General features: G+C 38.8%; 3 protein-coding genes across 4 annotated transcripts in view; 2 read left to right on the forward strand and 1 right to left on the reverse strand.

Moving 5' to 3' along the window:
* The window catches only part of LOC117431925 (uncharacterized), a 43,291-nt gene extending 41,538 nt beyond the window's left edge, over positions 1–1,753 (reverse strand). The window contains exon 1 of one of the 2 annotated variants that reach the window (XM_034053205.3): positions 181–1,753. The gene's annotated coding sequence lies outside the window, so the exon portion shown is untranslated. The remainder of the gene's footprint in view (positions 1–180) is intronic. The other variant, XM_034053204.3, reaches the window with a different exon arrangement.
* A 792-nt stretch (positions 1,754–2,545) lies between these two features.
* LOC117431979 (RNA polymerase-associated protein CTR9 homolog) lies at positions 2,546–13,050 on the forward strand. Its single transcript, XM_034053332.3, has 24 exons — positions 2,546–2,693; positions 3,418–3,516; positions 3,902–4,141; positions 4,284–4,401; positions 4,555–4,644; positions 5,086–5,342; positions 5,768–5,875; positions 6,215–6,451; positions 6,729–6,818; positions 6,951–7,079; positions 7,233–7,416; positions 7,619–7,707; positions 7,939–8,124; positions 8,224–8,311; positions 8,427–8,575; positions 9,242–9,358; positions 9,502–9,647; positions 9,763–9,834; positions 10,213–10,348; positions 10,930–11,076; positions 11,388–11,539; positions 11,725–11,818; positions 12,027–12,130; positions 12,253–13,050. The coding sequence occupies exons 1-24, from the start codon at positions 2,649–2,651 to the stop codon at positions 12,659–12,661; spliced, it is 3,486 nt and encodes a 1,161-aa protein (XP_033909223.2). The 5' UTR covers positions 2,546–2,648; the 3' UTR covers positions 12,662–13,050.
* Positions 13,051–15,528: 2,478 nt separating this feature from the next.
* On the forward strand, positions 15,529–23,549 carry LOC117432284 (myosin heavy chain, skeletal muscle, adult). The gene is made up of 8 exons (XM_034053967.3): positions 15,529–16,747; positions 17,118–17,258; positions 18,561–18,761; positions 19,234–19,421; positions 19,961–20,174; positions 20,320–20,418; positions 21,933–21,988; positions 23,270–23,549. Exons 1-8 carry the CDS (start codon positions 16,424–16,426, stop codon positions 23,427–23,429), a joined length of 1,383 nt encoding a protein of 460 aa, XP_033909858.3. The 5' UTR covers positions 15,529–16,423; the 3' UTR covers positions 23,430–23,549.
* The last annotated feature ends 260 nt before the right edge of the window (positions 23,550–23,809 follow it).

Genomic DNA, 23,809 nt, shown 5'->3' on the forward strand with positions numbered 1-23,809 from the left:
TATCAATGACTGGGGCTACTTAAAAAAACTGAAATGTATAGAGATTTTCCATTTACTAACTCACTGTTAGTTGCAGAGAGACAGTTGCTCACCCCTTGTAGTGGTTTTAAATAATGACTGCAAGATAATACAACTTATGATATGAATTTTGATAATGCTTAACACTAAAGATGTACTTACCTAAACTCTGCAGTTTGATATTAATGGTCCTGTCAGAATGCTCTGCAGTAGCTGGTACTGGGCTTTCTCCCTTTCATTTTCCTGTATGTATTTCCTGCGCAGGTGGGAAAAGAGAAACTTCTATCCAGTGAAACACTCGCATCTGATTGAAGAACCTTGAACCAGTCCAGGGGCCAACACTGAAGCGCTCTCGCTCTCTCTCTCTCTCTATAAATATATAAAACAAGTAAATGTGATGCAAATCTTACAAGGAAAAAGTCTTACCTACCAGCCTGTGTTTACTTCCGACACAGTGAATTAACTACAAAAACTATACTGCACAAGATATAGATACACTATTTTTAGCCTACTTTAGCAGCCCACCGCAAGTCAGTTTACTGTAAAGAAGCTGTTGATTCCACTGATCTCTGTCTGTTCTGTTCACGCACTTGCACTTCAAAACCAGCTGATACAGACAGCCCCCCTTTGCTTCCATCAGATGCACCATTCACCTGAAACAAATTAGCATGCAATTTATGCGTGCAGGCCACAACATAATCTAGCTGTGATATACTGTTTTAATTAAACGCAGTCTACAATTTAGCACATCAAATGTTTCAAAGCCTTGTTGTTCAACTTCTTCTCTCTTCCTCTATAACGCTTGTGTCATACAGAACTGACACCCAACAAGGAAGTTCAGATGGTGTTAAAATTTAAATAAAATTCTGTGAGGGTTTAAAAATTACGCTTGGTCTAGTCAATGTCCTACACTTTATTTTGCATATCACAATCTTATGCCCACAGCTCTGTCATTGTGCAGCTGAATTTTCTTTCTTACACATTTTCTTTACTTAAGTCTAATTGGATTTCTTTATAATTGCTTTTCTGTACAGAAGAAAAAGTCTATTTCCAGTTAGACAGATTGTCCCACTGAAACTGATGGGCAGAGTAAAGTAGTTCCTCTGAATGATAAAGAGGACTCCAAAACTTGTGGACCAAGTTTTAAGCTCTAAAGTTTCAACGTTTCGGGGGCTCCCGAGTGGCGCATCCAGTAAAAAGCACTCGCTAGAGTCCGGTTCGAGTCCAGGCTATTCCACAGCCGACCGTGGACGGGATTGGCCGAGCGTCGTCCGGGGGGAGGGAGGGTTAGGTCGGCCAGGGTGTCCGCGCACCAGCGACTCCTGTAGTTTGGCCGGGCGCCTGGGGGGTTGCCTGTAAGCTGCCCAGAGCTGCGTTGTCCTCCGACGCTGCAGCTCTGAGGCGGCTGCACGGTGAGTCTGCAGAGTGTAAAGAAGCGGGCGGCTGACTGCACACGCTTTAGGACAGCGTGTGTTCACTTCGCCCCTCCCGAGTCAGCGCAGAGGTAGTAGCGGTGAGCTGAGCCTAAAAAATAATTGGGCATTTCAAATTGGGGAGAAAATAATAAAAACTAATTGGCAACGGCTAAATTTAAAAATAAATAAATAAATAAATAAATAAATAAAGTTTCAACGTTTCTAAAGTATAATGTCAACCACAGATACAAGAAAAACACGATTAATAAGCTAAATAAACACGCACAAAAAAAGATATTCGAAATCTTCATTGATCATTCAAATTATGAATTACATTACAATAAACCCCATTGCACACTGAATCACTATGTGCTTATGGACAGGAGAGTTCAAGCAGAAGACAACCAAAACTAAAAGTTTTAGTAAAACGCCTGCACCTAGTTTCTGAGAACAAAAACCTGCAGAAAAAAACGTCATGTTGCGTGCACTTGTCAAAATATAAAGCTGCATTATATTTTTATATTTAGATCCCTTTGTGAATGACCAATAACTGCAACGATATTTATGAATTATGCGATCTTTACTTGCCTATACAATACAAATACAATATTGTTAAGGGTCAAAATGGATTAGATGTACAGCATTTAATAGAAAATATAATAGTGTACTGTAACACCAAAAATAAATAAACAGAATAAAAAGACAAGAAATATGTACCTCTGCCTCCTGTTGCCCTATGTATTACCCAAAACATAACTGTTCTGGACCACAGTGGTCCATTTTATGTTCCTCATTTTCAAGACTTGCAAACAGGCAAATTGACAAAATGTTGTATTTATAAATAAATTCATCACTATCTTCCCCGAAAAATAGAAAGGGTGTGTATGATTTAAATAAATTATACTTTTTCCCCCCCTATAGCACTACAGTATACTTAACTATTCTCTTTTTCAACATGTATTAACTGAAAAGTTATTATTAATGTATCTAAACTTGTAGATGTTTTAACAGCTTCATACTACACTCTACGTCTACGCCAAAAGCACATGTCTCCCAAATCCCGCCCACTGCCCCCCGGATGTGTTCTACTTCGTTCCTTAGCATATTCCGGTTGAAAGCGGAAGCAGCCTCACGGCGTCTCTCCTGAGCATTGGAGAGAGGAGAGAGGAAAGTTACTGAGGGATAGGTGTTGGGATTGGGAGTCGGGTCGCCAACATGTCTCGGGGCTCCATTGAAATCCCCCTTCGGGATACTGACGAGGTAAGGAGCTCGTTTTGATGTTAAAACAAGTCGTGTCGATTTAAATACCATGGCTTTGTTTTTGTCAGAACTCTAGAGGTATTTGCGCACGTCTCAAGATTGGCCTCTCTTGCTGTCGCACGCAGGCCTGTTTGTTTCCTACAGAAACTGTGCTTGTATTTTGTCTCGGGTCTGCCGAGATCTCACTGTGTTGTAATGCCCGGTTCTTCTTGTCTGTGTAGTTTATAACAGTCATTGTTCTCCACGCTTATTTTAAGATTACGAAAGAAAAAAGACCCAGAGATTTAGGACACTTGGCTTTAGTTTTTGTTGTTGCTGTATAGTACCACTTACTAACAAAACTTAAAGCTATTGTGTTCTGCAAACATGTACTATTCTATAGTTTACATTTTTGTGCACTCTGCTTTATCTGTAAGAACGAATTTTGTTTGCAGTACAGTTTGTTTATATAAGCTGTTGTTACTGGCTTCCTATCTCCCATTAAACCTGCTTGCTAGCTACACCGTGACTTCAGAATCGAACGACCTGAGGCGTTGATTTAGTATTTTCAAATTAACTTCAGTTGCTTCATATCTCAAAACTAGAGTTATTCACTTGAATGTGGGACTGTGCCGTTTGGATCTGTTTAACTATCCAGAAGAGTAATGTAGTTTTGTCATTGATCTGACACGGCAGACTGAACTTACCAGTCACATTTTTTTCTTTTTGTTTACTTGTCTTGCAGGTCATTGAGCTTGACTTCGATCAGTTACCCGAAGGAGATGAAGTTATCAGTATCCTCAAGCAGGAACACACCCAGCTGCACATCTGGATTGCTCTGGCAGTTAGTATTGCTCATTTATTAAAAAAAATGTCTTTAGTGTTGATCCATTTTGGGATTCTATGTTGGCATTGATTGATGATGCACTGTTGACTTTCCAAGATGATTAGAGGTTTGTTTAAACTTGTCCAGCCACTCAAAATAGGTGCACAGACAGTTGGATATCTTTCCAAGGCCTGTTCCCCCCCCCCCTCCCAAGCCCCTGAATTATGTCATTTATAACTACTAAAATGAGTGTAATTCTTCAAAATCGCTTCCTTAAGATATACTGTATCATTCCAGTTATATTCTAGCTTAATTATATGGCAGTTATGTGCTGTTTATTTGTAGCTTATTGATTATTATTATTTTTTTTATATCCCTCTTAAATTAATACAATGCATCTCAGCTGGAATATTACAAACAAGGCAAGACGGAGGACTTTGTCAAATTGCTCGAAGCAGCCAGAATAGATGGGAACTTGGACTATAGAGACCATGAGAAAGATCAGATGACGTGTCTGGACACCCTGGCAGCTTACTATGTACAGCAGGCCAGGAAAGAGAAGAATAAAGATGCCAAGAAAGAGCTCATTACCCAGGCCACCTTGCTGTACACAATGGCAGACAAAATTATCATGTATGACCAGGTAAAAAATATTTTCATTGTAAAAGAATGTGCGCACACACACCTCCAACCTGAAAATCACCCTGATTGTGATGCCTGTGAGGTCCATGCAAATTCTGATTTTAAAAAGGTCTCTTGAATCTTTTGCTTTGTGGTTTCTTTAGAACCACTTGTTGGGGCGAGCCTGTTTCTGTCTGCTGGAGGGAGATAAAATGGACCAGGCAGATGCCCAGTTCCATTTCGTTCTTAACCAGTCAACAAATAACATCCCAGCCCTTCTAGGTTAGTCCCATTTCTAAAAAAAATTCTTTAATGGCATTTTAATATGTAATAACATTTTACGGATTTGTAAAAGACAGTAAATGGTTTGTACAGTTTTGACCAATGTTGGTAAGATTGGTTTACTGTTTGAGACTCTATGTTTGCGTTTTATAGGTAAGGCATGCATATCTTTCAACAAGAAAGACTACAGAGGTGCTTTGGCGTACTATAAGAAGGCACTACGTACTAATCCTGGTTGCCCAGGTAAAAAAAAGCTAATTCTTCTTGTGTGTGTTGTAAATATAATAGTCTTTTATTACAACAACAATACAGAATTTTAATACATTAGATTCCCATAAATTAAAGGAGAATAAACAACTTTAGGTTTAATCAACTACATCCTTTTCCTTTTATGCAGAGAGTTAGAAATGCCCATTAGTCTTGTATCTAGTCCTGGGTTTCAAAACTTATTAGATTTATTATTGAAACTATCAGCTGTCAGATCTCTGCTAAATGTGCTCTGAACTGATTGCATCTGAGTATGTAGGTTTTCTGTCAGGAGTTGTTCATGCAGCTGTAAGGGATACAAACTATTTAACATGATCCCTTAAACATCTGGTTTAATTGTGGGCATTTCTGAAACTGAAGACTGGGTACAGGATGAATGTAAGTCCCTTACATTAAATCAAACTTCTTTCTTCCCAGCTGAGGTGCGGTTAGGTATGGCCCACTGCTTCGTGAAGCTCAGCAAACTGGAGAAAGCTCGTCTGGCATTCGGCAGAGCTCTGGAACTCAATTCAAAGTGTGTGGGTGCTTTAGTTGGATTAGCTGTTCTGGAACTAAACAGCAAAGAAGCAGATTCTATCAAAAATGGTGTCCAGCTTCTCTCAAGAGCCTACACCATTGACCCTAGTAATCCCATGGTTTTGAATCATTTGGCTAACCATTTCTTCTTTAAAAAGGTAGGTAACCAATACAGTAGTTTCAGATAGCGACTCTATATTTTGCTGGCAGCAGATCAGGACTATAGTGAAACTATTACTTTAATATTAAATATGTATCTGTGAGTCTGTCATGATGCCAAAAATGGAGGACTTTTGACTGTATCCTTTTGCCCACGGTCATATTTAATCGCTTAAATTATGTAAATGTTGTTGCTTAAATACGATGCAAGATACTGTAAAACAGTGTTTATAAGCATGCCATTAATTTTAGCTAACTTTGTAAATAAGTAATCACTAACTTGCTGTAAGTGGCTGCTAATTGTGCTGTACTTTATAAAACAGTGGCATCATTTTTTTCTTGGAAATTAAGAAGCTGCAGATATAAAAAGGTTTGTAGTACATGCCAGTGGTAAACTCTCATACATTCTCCTGTTTTCTTTCAGGATTACAGTAAAGTGCAGCACTTGGCTCTTCATGCCTTTCATAACACAGAGGTGGAAGCTATGCAGGCAGAGAGTTGCTACCAGCTTGCAAGATCTTTCCACGTGCAGGTACATTTAATATTGTGCTTGCTAAAAATAAACCATATGTTTTGAGCTGGTGTTATTTCAAGGATTGATGGAAAATGTACAATTCAGTGCTCCAGTGTTGTTTCGCTGCTTGACCTCCACAATTGTAAATGATCCTTGCACAGTAAAGTACTACTAGCCTAGTTGTGAATTAACTGAATTTGTAAATAATCAAGTTGTGATACAAGTTGGGACCACTGTGGTTCTAAGGATGCCCCTCTACTACAGTATTTGAATCAATAATTTTGCTTTGTTACTTTCTCCTTTCTTTACTTGCATGATTACATTTTGTTTCTACTGCTGCCTTTTTTTTTTTGTTAGGAAGACTACGATCAGGCTTTTCAGTATTATTACCAGGCAACTCAGTTTGCCTCCTCCACATTTGTGCTGCCCTTCTTTGGCCTGGGACAGATGTACGTGTATAGACGGGACAAGGAGAATGCAGCGCAGTGCTTTGAAAAGGTTTTGAAAGCTTATCCCAATAACTACGAGACCATGAAGATTCTTGGGTCCCTATATGCTGCCTCCGAGGACCAGGAAAAGAGAGATATTGCAAAGGTATGTTTGTGCATCTGGTGTCTGTCTCAACACAATGTTTCATAGCAGGATTTATTTTTCTTCCTGCATGTTAGTCTATACTCCATCTTGCCTAGTTTTAAGTGCATTAAGTAATGTATAGGGATTATGTCAATATTATATATAGATATAGATAAATATATATTGTTTCCTATACACTGGGGCTAATCAGGCTTGTATTAAAACCTGGACTGGGTCAAACTGCTATGCAGTAGGAGTCTTATTTCCATCCCTGATAAATGTATTTCTTTTGCTCCAGGGCCATCTGAAGAAAGTATCTGAGCAGTACCCAGATGATGTGGAGGCTTGGATTGAGCTGGCACAAATCCTTGAGCAGACGGATATTCAGGTGACTGCAGTAATTTTATGTTAGATATTGAACCTGCTGTTTTCATAATACCTGATCTGGAAAGCACACATTTGTAGAAAAGCTCTGCTCATTGTTGAAAAGCAATAGAACTGACTTCCATTTCTCCTACAGGGTGCCCTCTCTGCCTATGGAACAGCCACCCGGATCCTGCAGGAGAAGGTGCAGGCAGACGTACCTCCTGAGATCCTGAACAATCTGGGGGCTCTGCACTTTAGACTTGGAAACTTGGGGGAAGCAAAGGTATGTACTGTGTTTGTAGCTATACTTTCAAACACAAGATGGTGCTATTTCCTGCACATTATAAAACATATATAGTTTGATACAGGTATAGTTTAGTTATATTTAGTTGTTGGGTTATTTTGTTATTGGACTGAATTCTTTTGTTTTTATCAGAAATACTTTTTGGCTTCTCTGGAACGTGCCAAAGCAGAAGGAGAGCATGATGAGCATTACTACAATGCAATCTCTGTGACCACTTCCTATAATCTGGCCAGACTTTATGAGGCCATGAATGAATTCCATGAAGCAGAAAAACTTTACAAGAATGTCTTAAGGGAGCATCCCAATTATGTGGATTGTAAGTATATCTCACTGATCTATAACTGCAATTTAGTGGCCTGTTGAGCTACATATGAAGAAGTGAATTTACCTGACTTGCTGACTCATATATGCATATAGGGCAAGCAGTATTTGACAATCATAATCAAATGTATTTTTTCTCGTATCCTTGGAAGCTGAGGAATTTCAAGAGTCATAAAAATCAATTTGTATTTTTTCAGGCTATTTGCGGCTGGGGGCGATGGCCAGAGACAAGGGGAACTTTTATGAAGCTTCCGACTGGTTCAAAGAGGCTCTACAGATTAACCAGGTATGCTACTATACAGAATAAATCCCAGAAACTAAACACATATAAATATTGATGGTGTATCCTTGTTTTTGTATAGAAACCATTGACGTTGACTGGTTAGAGTAGTCTCTTGATGGAACGAAATAAGACTTGATATGTGAAGTGTATTGGATTTTTCTTTAGTCTGATTTTGTATTTTCATAAGACTGCATTAAGTTTGTTTAACGGTTACACGTTTCTCTCCACCTGTAGGACCATCCAGATGCTTGGTCTCTAATAGGAAATCTTCACTTGGCCAAACAAGAATGGGGTCCGGGCCAGAAGAAGTTTGAGAGGATCCTTAAGCAACCTTCCACTCAGAATGACACGTACTCCATGTTGGCTCTGGGCAATGTTTGGCTTCAGACCCTCCACCAGCCAACCAGAGACAGGGAAAAGGTACGGTGGCTCTGAGATGAAGAATTCAGATTTGGAGATCAGATACTATCTCATGGTCAGTGTTTAATATTTATTTATTTATTTCCCCCCTCTTATTAGGAAAAGCGGCATCAGGATCGTGCTTTGGCCATTTATAAACAAGTGCTGCGAAATGACTCCAAGAACTTGTATGCTGCTAATGGCATAGGTTGGTATACTGTTATCAGCATCTCCTTTGCAATATCCTGAAGGACTTTTGCCAAATTTAAGTGGTGAAACTTACACTTTTTGTATGACCCATCCAACCCAATCTTTTTTTTAAGGTGCTGTCCTTGCACATAAGGGATATTATCGCGAGGCCCGAGATGTTTTTGCCCAGGTTAGGGAAGCTACAGCAGAGATCAGCGATGTCTGGTTGAACCTGGCACACATCTATGTGGAGCAGAAACAGTACATCAGTGCAGTACAGATGGTAAATACCTCAGTTTTTAGTATGTTTTTGCTGAAGATAAGTTGGCCACGTGTGAAACTATTGGTAACGCTTTATATTGCGTAGCATAAATGAATATTAAATAGATATGCAATTGCATATTAAATTCATGCTAAATTAATATTTAATAGATATGCAATTGCATATTAAATTAATATTTAATAGATATGCAATTGATATTAAATATACGTTGAATTATTTTTTGTTACTTTCCATTAACATTTAAGTCAGATTAACTGTATTTTCAATTAAAAACATGTAAACAATGGGAAATTATTACGTATTTTCAAGGGTAACAAAACGTAATATAAATGGACGTGATATGCAATTACATTTTCAATTGACATTTGATTAACATTTAGCAAGAAACCAGCTATTGCATATTTATTAAATATTAATTTAATATGCAATTGCATATCTATTTAATATTCATTTATGCCACGCAATATAAAGCGTTACCAAAGTATTTGTGACTGATATTTATTAAAACATTTTATTGACTAATTATCTGGATATTATCAGAACAAACATGAACAATCATATAAATTCTAAAAGTGTTTTTGAGGTGATTTTACAAAGACGTTTATAGATAAATGTATGTTTAGCAATCCCCTTGCTAAATGCAATCCTTTGTGTGTTCTTCTAAAGTATGAAAACTGCCTGAAAAAGTTCTACAAACATCAGAACACGGAGGTGTTGCTTTACTTGTCTCGGGCCTTATTCAAATGTGGCAAACTACAGGAGTGCAAGCATACCCTGCTCAAGGTAATTTACTTTTTATTATTTAGATATCTATCGCTGGCTATTATGTAAAGGGGTTGTTTACTAGGCTCTTAATTAACATGGAGTCCTCGTAAACAATCATTTAAAATTTCTATTTAAAAACTCTTCTTGAATTTCATTCCCAGGCCCGGCATGTTGCCCCCAATGACACTGTGCTGATGTTTAACGTGGCCTTAGTACTGCAGAGACTGGCTACGCTAGTGCTGAAAGATGAGAAGAGTAACCTAAAGGCTGTACTCTGTGCTGTCAAAGAGCTTGAACTAGCCCATAGGTAAACCTATTGCTTCTGTGCCCTAGCACTATTTATTAAAAGTGCTTCCTGATTTTTAGTTGTGCTAAATACAGGTATTGTTACTTAATCACTGTTTTTCTACCCTGGAATGCAGGTATTTTAGTTACCTCAGCAAAGCTGGAGACAAGATGAGATTTGACTTGGTGCTTGCTTCAACTGAAGCCAGGTTGGTATCTCTTTCTTTGTTTTAAAGGAAGAAGCTCAAAAACTTTTTGGAAAGTGGATTATTTAACAGAACTCTTTTAGCCTGCCTGTTAGATTTAGTTTCAAACTGCCTTGATCACTCATATGGGAACAATTATTTTTCTGAAATTTTCCAATTCACATACTACAAAATAATTCTAGATTTAGATGACAATGTTAATTAATACATACATTTAAAAAAAAAAGGTGTGCGCATCAATGGTAGATTTTTGTCCTGGCAACGTACATGTTGCCCAATTTAAATCGCTTAAAATTGCAATCATCAAGGGTTCTGCTGTAACATCACTACCTTTGTTACCATTGTTTCCGTATATGATTTTCTTTTTCCACACTATTTCAGGCAGTGCTCGGATTTGCTCAGCCAGGCGCAGTACCATGTGGCTCGTGCCCGCAAGCAGGATGAAGAGGAGAAGGAGCTTCGGTCTAAACAAGAACAGGAAAGGGAGGTTCTCCGGGCACAACAATTCAAACAGATGGTCTGTATTATTCTATACAGTAGCTTCTTTAGCCTTTTGACAACAAAAGTATTTCATCTTCTTGTTCTGCAGTTGATGTAACAGTTTTAATTCCAGAATAGGATTGTACATTTTACTCTTCCATTTTGGAGTGGTGGCATAATTTGCTAAATTCCCACTGGATCAGTCTTGATAGTTATAAGTGTGATTTCTCATATTCTTTATATTGTGATAATTGAATATCCCATTTCAGAGCAAGAGAACCCAGGCGAAATATGATAGGCTTTTCAGAGCTGATGATTGATGAGTCATCACACTGTTTTTTCTAGTTTTCGTGTAGGATCAAATGTCTTTTGAAGGTTTCTAGAACTCGTAACGCCCTAATTTTAAAAGTGTGTTTTTGTGTGTGTATATATGTACGTGTGTGTATATATATATATATATATATATATATATATATATATATATATATATATATATATATATATACGTGTGTGTGTGTGTGTGTGTGTGTGTGTGTGTGTGTGTGTGTGTGTGTGTGTGTGTGTATGTATGTATGTATGTATAAATGCATCAACAATGTCCTTTTCTTAAACATCCAGGAAGATAAGCGTAATAAAGAGGTTGAAGAGCAGAAGAAGTTGCTGGAGCAGAGAGCACAGTACGTGGAGAAGACCAGGAACCTCCTGTCGTTTGCAAACGGAGGCAAGGAGATCAAAGAGAAGAAGAGAGGAGGTGGAGGCGGCAGGGTAAGTGCACAACAATGCGTCTTTGAGCCTTAGAACGACTACTTTAAGAACACATCACGTGTTGCTGACCCTATCTCCATAACAATTATGAGCACTTTGGGCGAGCAAGAGAACCAGATATGCAAAGGTTAAAATAAGATGTAATATGTATTGTATTTAACCATTCGTCCAATTTGTTGTTGAAAGAATATAGTTCAGATTTGTTACGTGGTGAATCTAACTCACGTATTTAATCTGCAGAAAGCAGATGTAAGGCCATAAAAGGATGGCATTTACCTACAAGATTCCTAGTGTGTGTGTTTTTTTTATAGCGTTCCAAGAAAGCGTCTGAATTTGACGAGTTTGTTAATGATGACTCTGATGAGGATTTGCCTTCAAAGAAGAAAAAGAGGAGGAAGGGAGGCAGTGGAAGTGATCAAGAGGAGGCTGATGATGGAGAGAAGAAACCAAGGAAGAGGAGAAGGTATGAGATAGAGTGCCCTTGAAAATAGCAATTTGAATACTGGTCAGGCCATGTTCTAATGTATTATAACAGGTAACTAAAATAACTACTGAAACTATTAAATTAGAAGGTAAGATCTTTGCATTGATCTTGTCACCTTAATGTATGTTGGATCCTGCAACACATTTTTCTATTGTGTTTTTAAGACCACAAAAGGATGAGGATGGAAGTGATGATGAGGAAGGTTCCTCAAGACCTAAGAAACAACGCAAGCCTAGAGAACGCAAGAGGATTGAGAAGGTTTGTTTTGTCTCAAACATCATAAATCTTGACAAATTACAGTTTATAGAACAGCACCAAGTATTGTGCATGATATATAACTTTTTTTTTATTGAAAATGATTGTTTAGCATAAAAGCTGTTTCAATGTAATAATCCTGTTTTCGCTGCAGAAATAATGCTTGTGCTTGTTCTGTGCAAAGACCATATAAATCTTATTCATTTTATAGCCTGATCGTATGCCGCCTTCGTTGAAAGGGAAGATCAAGTCGAAGGCAATCATTTCCTCTTCAGAGTCTTCAGATGAGGATGGACTTAAAATTGCTGAGGACCGGTAAAATTGAGTTTAAACCCCAAAAACATTTCTTAAGATGGCTTCATTAGAGTTATAACTCCTATTGAATAATGTAATAAATGGTTTTGATAAAGCAGATCATTTTTTTCTTCAATGTCTAGAAATCCAAGAGACAGCGGATCTGAGGATGACGATGACAATGAACAATCGCACAGGAAGCGCATCGTGTCAGAGAGCGAGTCTGATGAAGAGAGGAAGAAGTCTGGCAGTGAGGCAGCAGGAAGCCCTCAGAGGTCTGATAGCCAGAGATCCGATGACGATTCTGGCAGCGATCAGCCGGTTAGGAAGAGGAAACAGCAGTCAGACTCAGACCAGTCCGATAATGATTCTGTTCGATCTAAAAAAAGTCGCTCCGGTGGTTCGGGTGATGAGTCCCGCCCAGCTTCTCCTGCTGCAGATTCAGACAGGGGCTCTGATAATGAAGGCTCAGCAAAGGCATCCGGAAACGAATCCGAGCCAGAGAGGTCCAATAACGAGGCTTCAGATCGCGGCTCTGATGACAGTGACTAAAAATGTGAAGATGCAAAATGTTATATTTTTTGCAAACTAAGCTGAGACATGGAGTTTCCTAATTGGGTTTATGGATAATCTTGAACATAGCTGAAAAGGGCATTTCATGTATTTTCTTTTACTAAACATGTGCAGCAGCAACACACAATTCTGGATTTGGGTGTTTTTTTTTTTTTAGGATTATCAGCATAGTTACAAGAAGTCTCAACTATAAAGCCCATAATGTGTGTCGCATATTTAGAAGGAAAACCAAGGACATCTGTAGATAATAAAATGTCATCATAAATTAACATATTGGTGTTTATGGGTTTGGTGTGGAACTTCTCTAACAGCCATCTTATGAATCATTCATTTAACAGAAGTAATACATAATAAATCATGTAACCGGGTTTGTTGTCTCATTAGTTCAGTCTGCTTAAGCTATTCACAGATGTGGTTACCAAACTGATCAACAAAGCTGTTACATTTCAGCTCATATTATTATTATTATTATTATTTATTTATTTATTAGCAGACGCCCTTATCCAGGGCGACTTACAATCGTAAGCAAATACATTTCAAATTGAATATTGAATGATCATGAATGGTAATTGGTTTCGTAATGAATTGTGAAGTACAGTAGCTTCTGTTTTGCTACATGCCAGACATCTAAGAATTAAAACAAGCTTTAATGTTTACAGCTTGTTCAGTAGACATCTTAAACGGCTGTATCAGGTGTAAGCCAGTTGAGTATTCAACCCAACCCTGATCAGAGGCCTGATCTGTTCAGTTTCAGGTTTAATACCTTCCTGTTTTTTACTATACATTAAAAAAAAAAAAAAAAGTTTATCAATTTTGTAATAGAAATATGTTGGGCCAGATGGAATCCGATTAAACTAGGAATTGTTAACCTAAATCTTGACTGTAATGTGAGGGTTCAACCTAGATCCCAAGGCTCACAAAACATAAATGCTGAATTCCTTCAAGATTTCCATTACACGAGAGTAGATGTTAAAACTTCATGCTGATTTGAACTCGGCTCTCGCCAAGATAAGCACCAACTAAGACGTAGCTTTACAGTAAACTAATGTGATCCATATGTGTCTCCATCCATTTACGTTTCCTTCCATATGATGATGTAGATATCCTTCTGTCTGGTGTTAATGGCTGAAGTGTAATGCTGGCTCCAGGGATCAGCTTATTTTGCCTCCCTGGCGCATCAGCACACACAACGGCTGCGATGCTGGCTCCGGGGATCAACCAAAGTGCGGCCTCCCCAGCGCATCAGCATGACAACCGTCTGGATTGAGCTAAGTAGGGTACATCTCTGGGGTTTTCAAGTGGGCACCTTCCATCCTCAGTGTTTCGTCGACTAGCCCACGACACCTCAAGAGGGCTCGACGGTGATTCTGGCGTCCCAGCATCACCCCCCTCCGTCCCCCACTCAACTCAGCCCAGCTTACTTACCTGTCCCCAGCCAGAATCTTTCCGTCTCAACCACAGCCAGTTGCTGCTCCTCTCTGCTGCTTCAGATAAGTTCTTCACTGTGCGACGCAACTCTTGGCCACTGAATCCGACGTCTCTGAGAAACCGGGTTGTAGAGTGTGCCACAAATCCTCGACAACCCACTTCCACTGGGTAAACCCGAACTCTCCATCCTCGCTGTTCCGCTTCAGTGGCTAGTTGAGCATACCGCAGTCTCTTCCTCTCATACGCCTCATCTACAGCATCCTCCCATGGCACTGTTAACTCTACCAGGTGAACAAGGCGTGCTGATCCAGACCACAAGACAATATCTGGTCGAAGGTTAGTGGTGGCAATCTCAGGTGGAAAAATAAGCCGTTGACCAACATCTGCCAGCATTTTCCAGTCTCTAGCAGCTTCCAGTTGTCCTGGGCGAGAATTGGTTTTAACACCTTTTCTTGGTGGTTGCTCTCCTGGGCGGAGGAATGTTGTCTTTTGTGTGTAATGTTTTGATGGAACAGGTGACAACTTATTGGTCATGTTACGCTTGTCTTCCAATGCTAAGGCCAAACATCGCAGCACCTGGTCATGGCGCCAAGTAAACCGTCCTTGGCTAAGAGCCACCTTACATCCTGTCAAAATGTGCCTTAATGTTGCAGGTGATGAACACAAAGGACATGAGGGATCCTCTCCTACCCAGAGGTTTAGGTTCTGTGGTGATGGGAGAACATCATATGTTGACCTGATGAGGAAACTGATCCTGCTCTGTTCCATTGACCATAGGTCTTTCCAGCCAATCTTGCGTTGTTCCACACTCTCCCATCTCATCCATTCTCCCTGCTTGGCCTGGGAAATGGCCTTTATACACCTCATCCTCTCCTCCTGCTTTTGCACCTCGTTGACTACCAGCTTCCTCCTTTGAGCTGGGGCCGCCTTGTGCCATGTAGGAGGAGTTGAACTGAAACCAAGACCCCCTCTTCCATGCTGAACTTGCCCCATGATATCACCAATTCGAAGGGCAGCCTTTGCATCTTCCACAGCTTTCTTTGCCGCCCACTTTCTTCCAGTTTTCAACACAGGTGCTGCCTCCCTTACGCATTTATCGCGTGACTCTACTAAAGTCATTTCCAGTCTGACCTTGGCGCACTTAAACTCCTCGGTTAGAGCAGAGACTGGTAGCTGCAGTATTCCTTTACCATAAAGTCCCACTCTGCTGAGGCAGCGTGGAACTCCCAACCATTTCCTGATGTATGAACTGATTAAAGCTTCCAGCTTCTCTACTGTTGTCAAAGAAACCTCGTACACAGTCAGTGGCCACAGCAACCTCGGCAGTAGACCAAACTGAAAGCACCAGAGTTTTAGTTTACCTGGTAGAGCGCAGCTGTCTATGCTCTTCAACCCTTCCACTGCTTGTTGTAGATAATCATACTGTAGCTGAAGGCCTGCATTTAAGCTGTGCTAAACTGCTGTGACTTGATGGTAGCTTCCTTTATAAGGCTTATCTAGGCAATATCTTTCATGCATGCAATGGAAATGTCACGCTGCTCATCTGTTTTGTATATCATACCCTACTTAAACTGTTAAACTTGAAAAATGCATGATACTGGCAAAAAAAACACTTATTCTCCTGAGCTTGTATCACAAGATATCTTTCTTGGTTAAACTTGGCTTGGTCTTTCACAAAACAAATACGTTTCAGTATACAAAAATGTCTTGCATTTTGCATAAAGAATCAAACTTCCCAGGAATAGAGCTGACCTGTGAAAAACACTTTTATGCTTTCACACAATCAATAATAATAAATACACAATAAATAAAATTACATCAGCCAATAGGGGCACAAATAAAAGTTTCGATTACATTTAAGAGATGTGATTTAAATGCAATGAATACTAATTTGAACATTTATTCCAACTGGACCGTTTATAAAATTAGATTTGTGGGTTGGACCTGCTTCTGCTAGAACATGCTTATGAATTAAATGTAGTGACAAGGTTGAAATGTGGAGAGTACACAGTGATACTTTCTTCTGTTGTAGATCAATGCTGTGCAGATTACTATTAGTGATGGAATAACTTTCCCAGTTTGAAGAAGGCAAACACTGCATAATTAAGGAAACTAGGATCTTGATGACAAGATCCCTGATCAGGTTTCCATTCTTGTGATGCAGTGTCAGGTAACCCATAAATGATTCATTATATTGCCAAACGCATTCCTATTGTTCAGTGATGCTCAGTGCGTCTCCAAAGAACTGAACAACCCTGCTCTGAACTTTGTATGATCAAAAAACATTAAAGAAGTTTTCTTCAAGCTTCTAGCATGTCATTAAAGGCTACTTCACATGGGGATCTACAGATTATCTGCTCTTCTGCTAAATCTCCGGTGCAGGATAGCAGGATGTTATACAAGTCCTTCTCACTAAGCAGCCATAACACAAATGGACAGACGACCAGACTCTTAACCGGGGAAAAAGGACATGATGAGAAAGCAAGAGAGCTACGGGCTTTCTCGCCTTTGGAGAGTGGCACAATCTCCCGCTGTGGCAAACCCATTCACATGGTCCGCCCAGTCAGTGCCCTGAGCCCAGGGGCCTCTTTTATAAAGATCAGCCAGTTACAGGGGGAGCTGGTAAGAAAACGGAAGGTAAGTGCACAAGATTTGGTGGCTACAAATCTTTTTTTTCTTTTTTTTTTTTAATCTGGGTGACACTATTCTGACTGTGTTTAAAGCCTGTTTAATTTAAAAAGGTTATGCATTCCTGTAATCTTTCTTGACGGTAGATTTATAGTTAAACATTTGATTTGAAAGATAGTCATTTTAGGAGTCAGGAGAATGGAGCTATGATCACTAACCAGCTGGCAGTGTGAAATGAAACTAATGTACTGTAGGGTAGGGCCTTTATTCTCCAAGGGCCACTAGCTCACTGACATCCACTGTGCAAAGGGATTGGTGCTATTTTAAAAGTGCATTGCAGCATCCTAACAAATAACATACTCCATGCAATTTGTTTTAGGAATGTGAAGACTTCAAGCTGCAAAACAAATACTTGTCCAATGAGATTCATATGGAGAGGGTCATGATGAGAACTGAGAGTGAGCTAACCATGAGGAACCTGAGGCATTTAAACCAGGACCTCCTAGCTCAGGTGAAAGAGGTAAGACGTGATGTAAGAGCGGTGGCAAAGAGGTTAAAAAGGGTCACTGGTTAGGTGTTGTTTTAAGCATTTCTAATGTTTCGCCAAGCATATACACAGTAGCCAACTTCATTTCAAGTTTTTTTTTTTTTTTTTAAGTCGGTCTCCTTTTTTTAGTACAGAGAGGAATCATTGTTTGAAGTTTGATTATAAAAATGCATAAACACCCTGAAGTGTTGACTGAGTTGAAATAAACCACAATGGATTTGTTATTACTCCGTGGGAGTAACCTTGGTACTGAAGCCTCAATACAAAGGGGCAGTGCCCAGTATCACAACAGGCAAAGATTCATAACTGGGCAAACTTGGCCAACATTCCATTTGGCTGTACTTGTAGGTCAACACATAGAATTGCGCTGAGTGACTGTTGTTAGCGTATGAAAATCATAAATTATACCAGCCCTTGATTTATTTATAGACGGGGAGTTTCAGCAGCATTATAATTTCATAAATACCAGCCTTTCTTCTGTCACTTTTAAACCGCATGACTGATCATGTTAAGAGTAGCTCCTCCTGTATTTTTATGACCGCATGAAGAGTGAACATGAGTTGGAGGCAAATCCATTTTTTTAAATTTTTTTTACAGATGATACATTTACATCTACAAATACAGGTCTAGGACTCTTGATTATTCAGTGTTCTATGACATTCAAATGAGTTGGATGTAATACAAAACAAATCCGAGACTCTCAGTTCTTTTATATGCAGAGAAAGCGATTGGTAGCTGTAAAATGACAATGAAAATTCAACAAACACCTAGAGCTGTTTGATGAATCAGCTGAGTAAACCTATTTGACTCCCACAAAAAGAGGTATGTCATTTGGAGCCAACCTCCAGTTATGCATACATTTTGAAATAATGTGGTTATTCACTCATTTGAGCTGTGCATGGCTGGATTTGTGAGCTGAAGCTTCTGCCAGTCTGCCTGTCCTCTTCAATCAGATGGCCGCCCCATGTGCCTGGGTGACTGAAACTGACATCTGCAGCCCTCGGCTACACTGCTCCGGTTTCCCTTAACAACATGTGACCTGCCTGCAGTCAAGACAGGAGTCATTCCCACACAGCACATGTGTTTTTTTTTTTTTTTTAATATATTATATGATTTTTTTTTCCAGGTTAGCCAATTTATCCTGCTGTCACACTACATGTTAACATCCTGATTATCTGATCAAATTCAAATCAACATTATTTATATTAGTTCTCTGGGTTGCAATAATATTTTCCTTAGTTGTCCAAGTTCAGAAGTATTTTTTGGTTTTCCCAGTTGAAGCAAAAAGTCCACATGTCCCAGCAGAGGGCGACCTTGTGCTGCAGAGAGGCAGAGGATGCTGATTCATCCAGATGTGAAGCAGAGAGGAGGCGGGCTCAGGCTGAAACACAGGCACAGCAGTCCAGGGAGGAGAAGGGCCTGCTAGTGGCTGACAATGGCAAGCTAAAGGAGGAAATCCAGCAGCTGAAGAGCAGGGTAAAACCAGCTGGCAAAGGGTGGGAATGCTGAGCTTGTTAAAAGCACACCACCGCATACAGTACAAGGAGGTTCATTTATTCAACAGGGGTCCTACGTCATAAGATGTTTGGGCCTATACTGTAATTTCCACTGCGGGTAAAATGCAGGCAAATTGTCCACTCCAAACCATTTATGACACGGGCAATTTACCCAGTGGAAAATTATAGCTTTGTTTCCAAAGCAACCCAGGGTAGCAGCCACAACCATCCCTTAATACAAGAAAGTTAAATCTGAAAGCAATGGATTTAACTACAGTATTAGCTACAAAACAAAAACATACATCTATTTCCCTTCATGTACAGTAAATACTCTGGGAAGTCTTCATATGTTAAAGTGCCATGCTGTAAGTGCACAGACGATTCTCGAAACATGAGTACACCCCATTTTGTTCTAATGTAATTCTAAAGTATTTTTCTGTTGCTGTTTTTAGTTAACCGATGTGCAGCAGGTCTTAGCCCACGCGGAAAAGAATTACTTTGAAAGTAAGATCAAGTTAGACAGGAGCACCGTGGAAAAGCAAGTACTACTGGAAGAAAATCGAGACTTGGAACGGGAAGGAAACAAACTCAGGCACAAACTGAAAGAATTAACTGAAGAGTCCACAAAGCTTAAAGAGAAGTATGGCATTTTTTGTTGTCACTTGCTAATGTATTGCCTGCTGATTTGTTTACAGTAATTATTTCTCTTCTGGTGTTCTTCGGACTAAAGTAAAGAATGTGAAGCTCAGTCAGGCGGGTTTTTTTTATGGCTTTTAAACAGTTTACCTTGTTGACTTGCTGACACGTGCTTGCTTTCTAGGTACATCTTATTTTTCCTAAATGCCTATAATTAGTTAACACATCCTAAGAAATGATACTTTCACAGTCACAATGGGACACATCAGGCCTCAGAAACAGGCAATTCGGCAGCCAAGCACATATTTGAATTGCTGTTAGTCAGCACCAGTCTTTGAGTAAGGTAATTTAGAGGGGGAAAAAACAGCTATCTTCTTTATAGTATAACATTTTAAAATACATTATGAAAAGCATATAATATATATGGCAGAACATTTGATCAGCAGTCAGGACATTCAATTTATGTACATCCAAATAACTTATTTACAATAATGATACAGAAAAACAAACAAACTCATCCCCCAATGGTATGGTGTTCCTCAGGGAGGTGAGCTCCAGGCGCAGGGCTCTGGCAGCTGAAGAACTCTCAGAGAAGTCCATGAAGGCACAGTGTGAGGTGGAGCGGGAGAAGAGGATGGCTGAACATGAGAGACAGGAGAAGGCTAAAGAGAGCGACACGTGGAGACATAAACACGATGCCCTGGCAGACATCCTCAGGTCTCAGGAGGACGAGAAGTCCAAAAGACAAAATAAAGCAGTAAGTAAACGGAACAGCTCGTCTGTGGCCAGGAAATGTATATGCTGGATCTTTCTTTTTAAGTAAATGATAACACTTTGATTAACAGAGTTTTCTGATAAGCTATTGGCAATAACATGCCCTCTATATTACTGTTTCCTCTTAGTGCCAAGCTAATATCAAGAGCTATTTCTTATGTGTCACTGAAAATGACCAGAGAGTTCGAATTCTGAAAAATGAAGATGGGACACCTAGAAGCTTCCTGGTAAGTAGGGGTGCAACAATTAATCAATGCATCGATTATTGATCATCTCATTCATCTGTCCTTAAATTTTACCTAGGTTCGATTACATTTTGGTGAATCGATGCATCGAATTAGTACCCAGTTTTAAGTCTCCTGTTGGCGGTTTGCATTAAAACCTTGAGTGTGAACGCGCTGCTTCTAGTGCTAGTACGGTAGATTAGCGCGTTGCTAGGATACACACGTCAAACCTACATTACGCGTTGGTTAAGGCAAATCACAACTAGGCCAAGTATACGCGTTTTTTTAATTTTTTATTTAAAAATTAAGGCAACACGTTTTTATCTATTAAATCTACGAATTACCTTTTGTTTCAAAGCATGTTGTGTTTGGATTATATGGCAATATATAAAAATAAACTGAATTTAGTACGATAGTTACATTAGTCAGGGTTTGTGAGATTAATTCAAATGGCTTTGCTTTTGGACATAAAATGTAAACAGTATTGAACAACCATAGTTCAGAAATTACTTCTGTTAAAATATATTATTTTTATTATTATTACAATGTACAATAATAATAACAATCTGATGCGGATGCACGCATATTCTTCAATTGTTAAACGTAAAACCTTGTAGTTGAAGTGTTCTAATTTGAATGTAAGTCGTGCTTTTTTGTTTAACTGTTATGTACAACGGTTTTTTTAGTTATTAGATCTTCTGCAAAAAAAAAGAACTCATTTTTATTTTGAAAAATAAAACATCAATGCATCGATTATCGTTGATAAATGGCTACACGATAATGCAAAACGTAATTAGGGTGCCGATTGCACCTCAACTGGCAAGGATATAAAATAAAGCTTTTTATTATTTCTGTCATTCTGTTTATACATCTTAGCAATGGTTCTAACTGGTTAAAAAGTCAGTAGTCTTTTTAAAGTAAAACTTCATGATCACACGGGTCCTTTCATCGGTTTTCTCTTGGCGTGTTGGAATGACACTATCACTGGGTCTGCAACAGATGTAAGCAAAGCCAGAGAACAATTATTATAAACAGTTTTTGAAGTTAACCAGTTACACTAAAAAGCTTGGCAATAACAACTCTGTAGGATTGTTCAGTTTTTGTGGTTAGTTTTTTTTTCAATGTAACTGGCTTTTTCCATTGTTAAGAGTCCTATTTATAGTTACCATGGTGTGCTGGGACAGTTTGTGTACCTAGAGGACATTAACAACAGCCAGATGTTTGCTATGATCTCATGACAGTGTAAGTGCTAACGGCAAACAATACATCTTGGGCGTTTGCCATGGTTACACGGAAAACAAAAAAAGGTTATTATTTTAACCTGTATTTTATAGCCAAATGTTACCTAAAAATAAGCAATTAACAGTTAAAATTAGCGGTAAGAAATTGGCTTTCCAGGGGAAATTACTTAAGTCATTTCTGTATAAAACTGATGTTAATTTTGTATTGAACAAATCTTCTGTCTTAAAGACACATGTATTTAGAAGTTTAATTTACCACCCTATCCTCTTATTCAGGAAGGAGAGCCAGTGTATCTGTCCACACCTGGCACACAAACTGAAGAGCCAGAAAGGTAAATGGAATAAATGTATTTTGAAATGGAGGTGGTAAATGTAAACCACAGGGTATGATCACTTTAATTGGATGTGGAACACCCTCTATCTCACACCAGTCCCTGCACATTGGTCCAGTCAATACAAACTGCTCGCTCCTGAGTTTGTGTTTATTGATTGATGTCTTTCAAATATTACCACCATCATCTGTCAGCAGTCGTTTTTATGACCTCCCATTAATCCATTAATTTCCTTGCATTACACAACAGATTTGAATGTACTTGTTGCAGTTGGGAATATAAATGTGCACAATGGGCACCTATCTCCCCCTTCTAATTCATGGAAATCCTTGCTTGTTCACATTTAACTGATCAGGGCCTTGTATATTGCAGATAATTAACTTGGTGTCCTGTGGTTCAGCTCATTTGCATAATATTGTGCTATCTTTTTCACAAAGTGGCCACATAAAGTAGCGATGTTGGAAAGTGTCTCGATAGGGAATGACAAAGTTTTCAAAGAACAAATTGTACCTTATTTTCATCCTGTGTACTGTGCTTTGTCTTGCTGTTGTTTGAACTGTTAGTGTCTAGAATGCTCTCTGACCTGTCTCACATTAGGATTTGTTTTTATTGTAGACACAAGTAGAAAAAAGCACACATTTATGATTATAAAAAAAAAAAAAAAAATTCTGCAGAATAGCCCATTTTAATTCTATAAAAGCTTCTTAAAAATAACTTTTTTTTTCTGTTATGAGAAAGAGGCCAAAAGGATAACAAAAAACATCACCATGGATACGTGACATGGCCAGGAACTCTTCCCATTGTTTTAACATGATGTCTTTATTTTAAGCCTGCCAGTGGTAATGGAAATCTACCAATTACTACATTCCTTGCAACATGAACCGGAATCTATTGAAGTATTCCAAAGCCTTTTAGTTGACTGTGGTTGAATTTATTTGCACTGCAGCATTTCATGAAAATGTGTTGTGCCGTCTGCACATTTATTCAACTACAATTTTAATATTAACATGTATTTTTAAAGTTCCGAAGCATTAAACTACATACAGCTAAATAGAAAAAGGCATCTATCTATATATAGATTTTTTTTTTCCCCTAATGTTTTTCCATATGCCGAGAAAAACCTGTTTGACATGACTAGTTATGGCCCCAAGGAAGTTTTTTTTTTTTTTTTTTAAGTAACGGATGTTAATGCCATATTTATGTCCTCTTAAAACATTATAATCTTATTTTGCAGACGAGCAGACTTGTACATGTTCTAACAACTTTTCCCTCCCTACTCAGACTAATGTACAGAGTTGCTGCTCCAAGTTCAAGTACTCGAAGAAACTCATCTCAAGTACATTTTAGTGAACTTTCACCCATAGAAAGTCCTGAAATGGTATCTCCTCAAAAAAGCAGAAAAGTGGTGGAATATTTCTGGCTTCCGACTGATGAGGAATAATACATGGATCATGTTACTAAGGCTGCATCTTGAACTACTACGAATATTACACCTGTGTCACTTGGCATGAGGGTGAAAAATGTAAAATGTCAAATGTAAAAATGTCATTGTTTTACTACATTACCCAACAGCAATAAAGATGACAAAAAAACCAAAACAAAAATGCTGATCTTGATTTTTCAGGTATATAGCAGCATGAGAGAGGTAGATTCAGAAGTGCATTTCGGGAATTACAATTGCAAGTCAAAGCACAGCCACAGATTATTGTTACTTACTTGTAAAGATACTATTCCAATTTCTGTGTTTCACTGATGCTAAAAGAAAAGCACGATACAGTATTAACTTTGTCATTGTCTCGTTAAGATTTTCCTGCCTTGAAT

This window comes from Acipenser ruthenus, chromosome 27 (assembly GCF_902713425.1).
Source record: "Acipenser ruthenus chromosome 27, fAciRut3.2 maternal haplotype, whole genome shotgun sequence".
NCBI lineage: Eukaryota > Metazoa > Chordata > Actinopteri > Acipenseriformes > Acipenseridae > Acipenser > Acipenser ruthenus.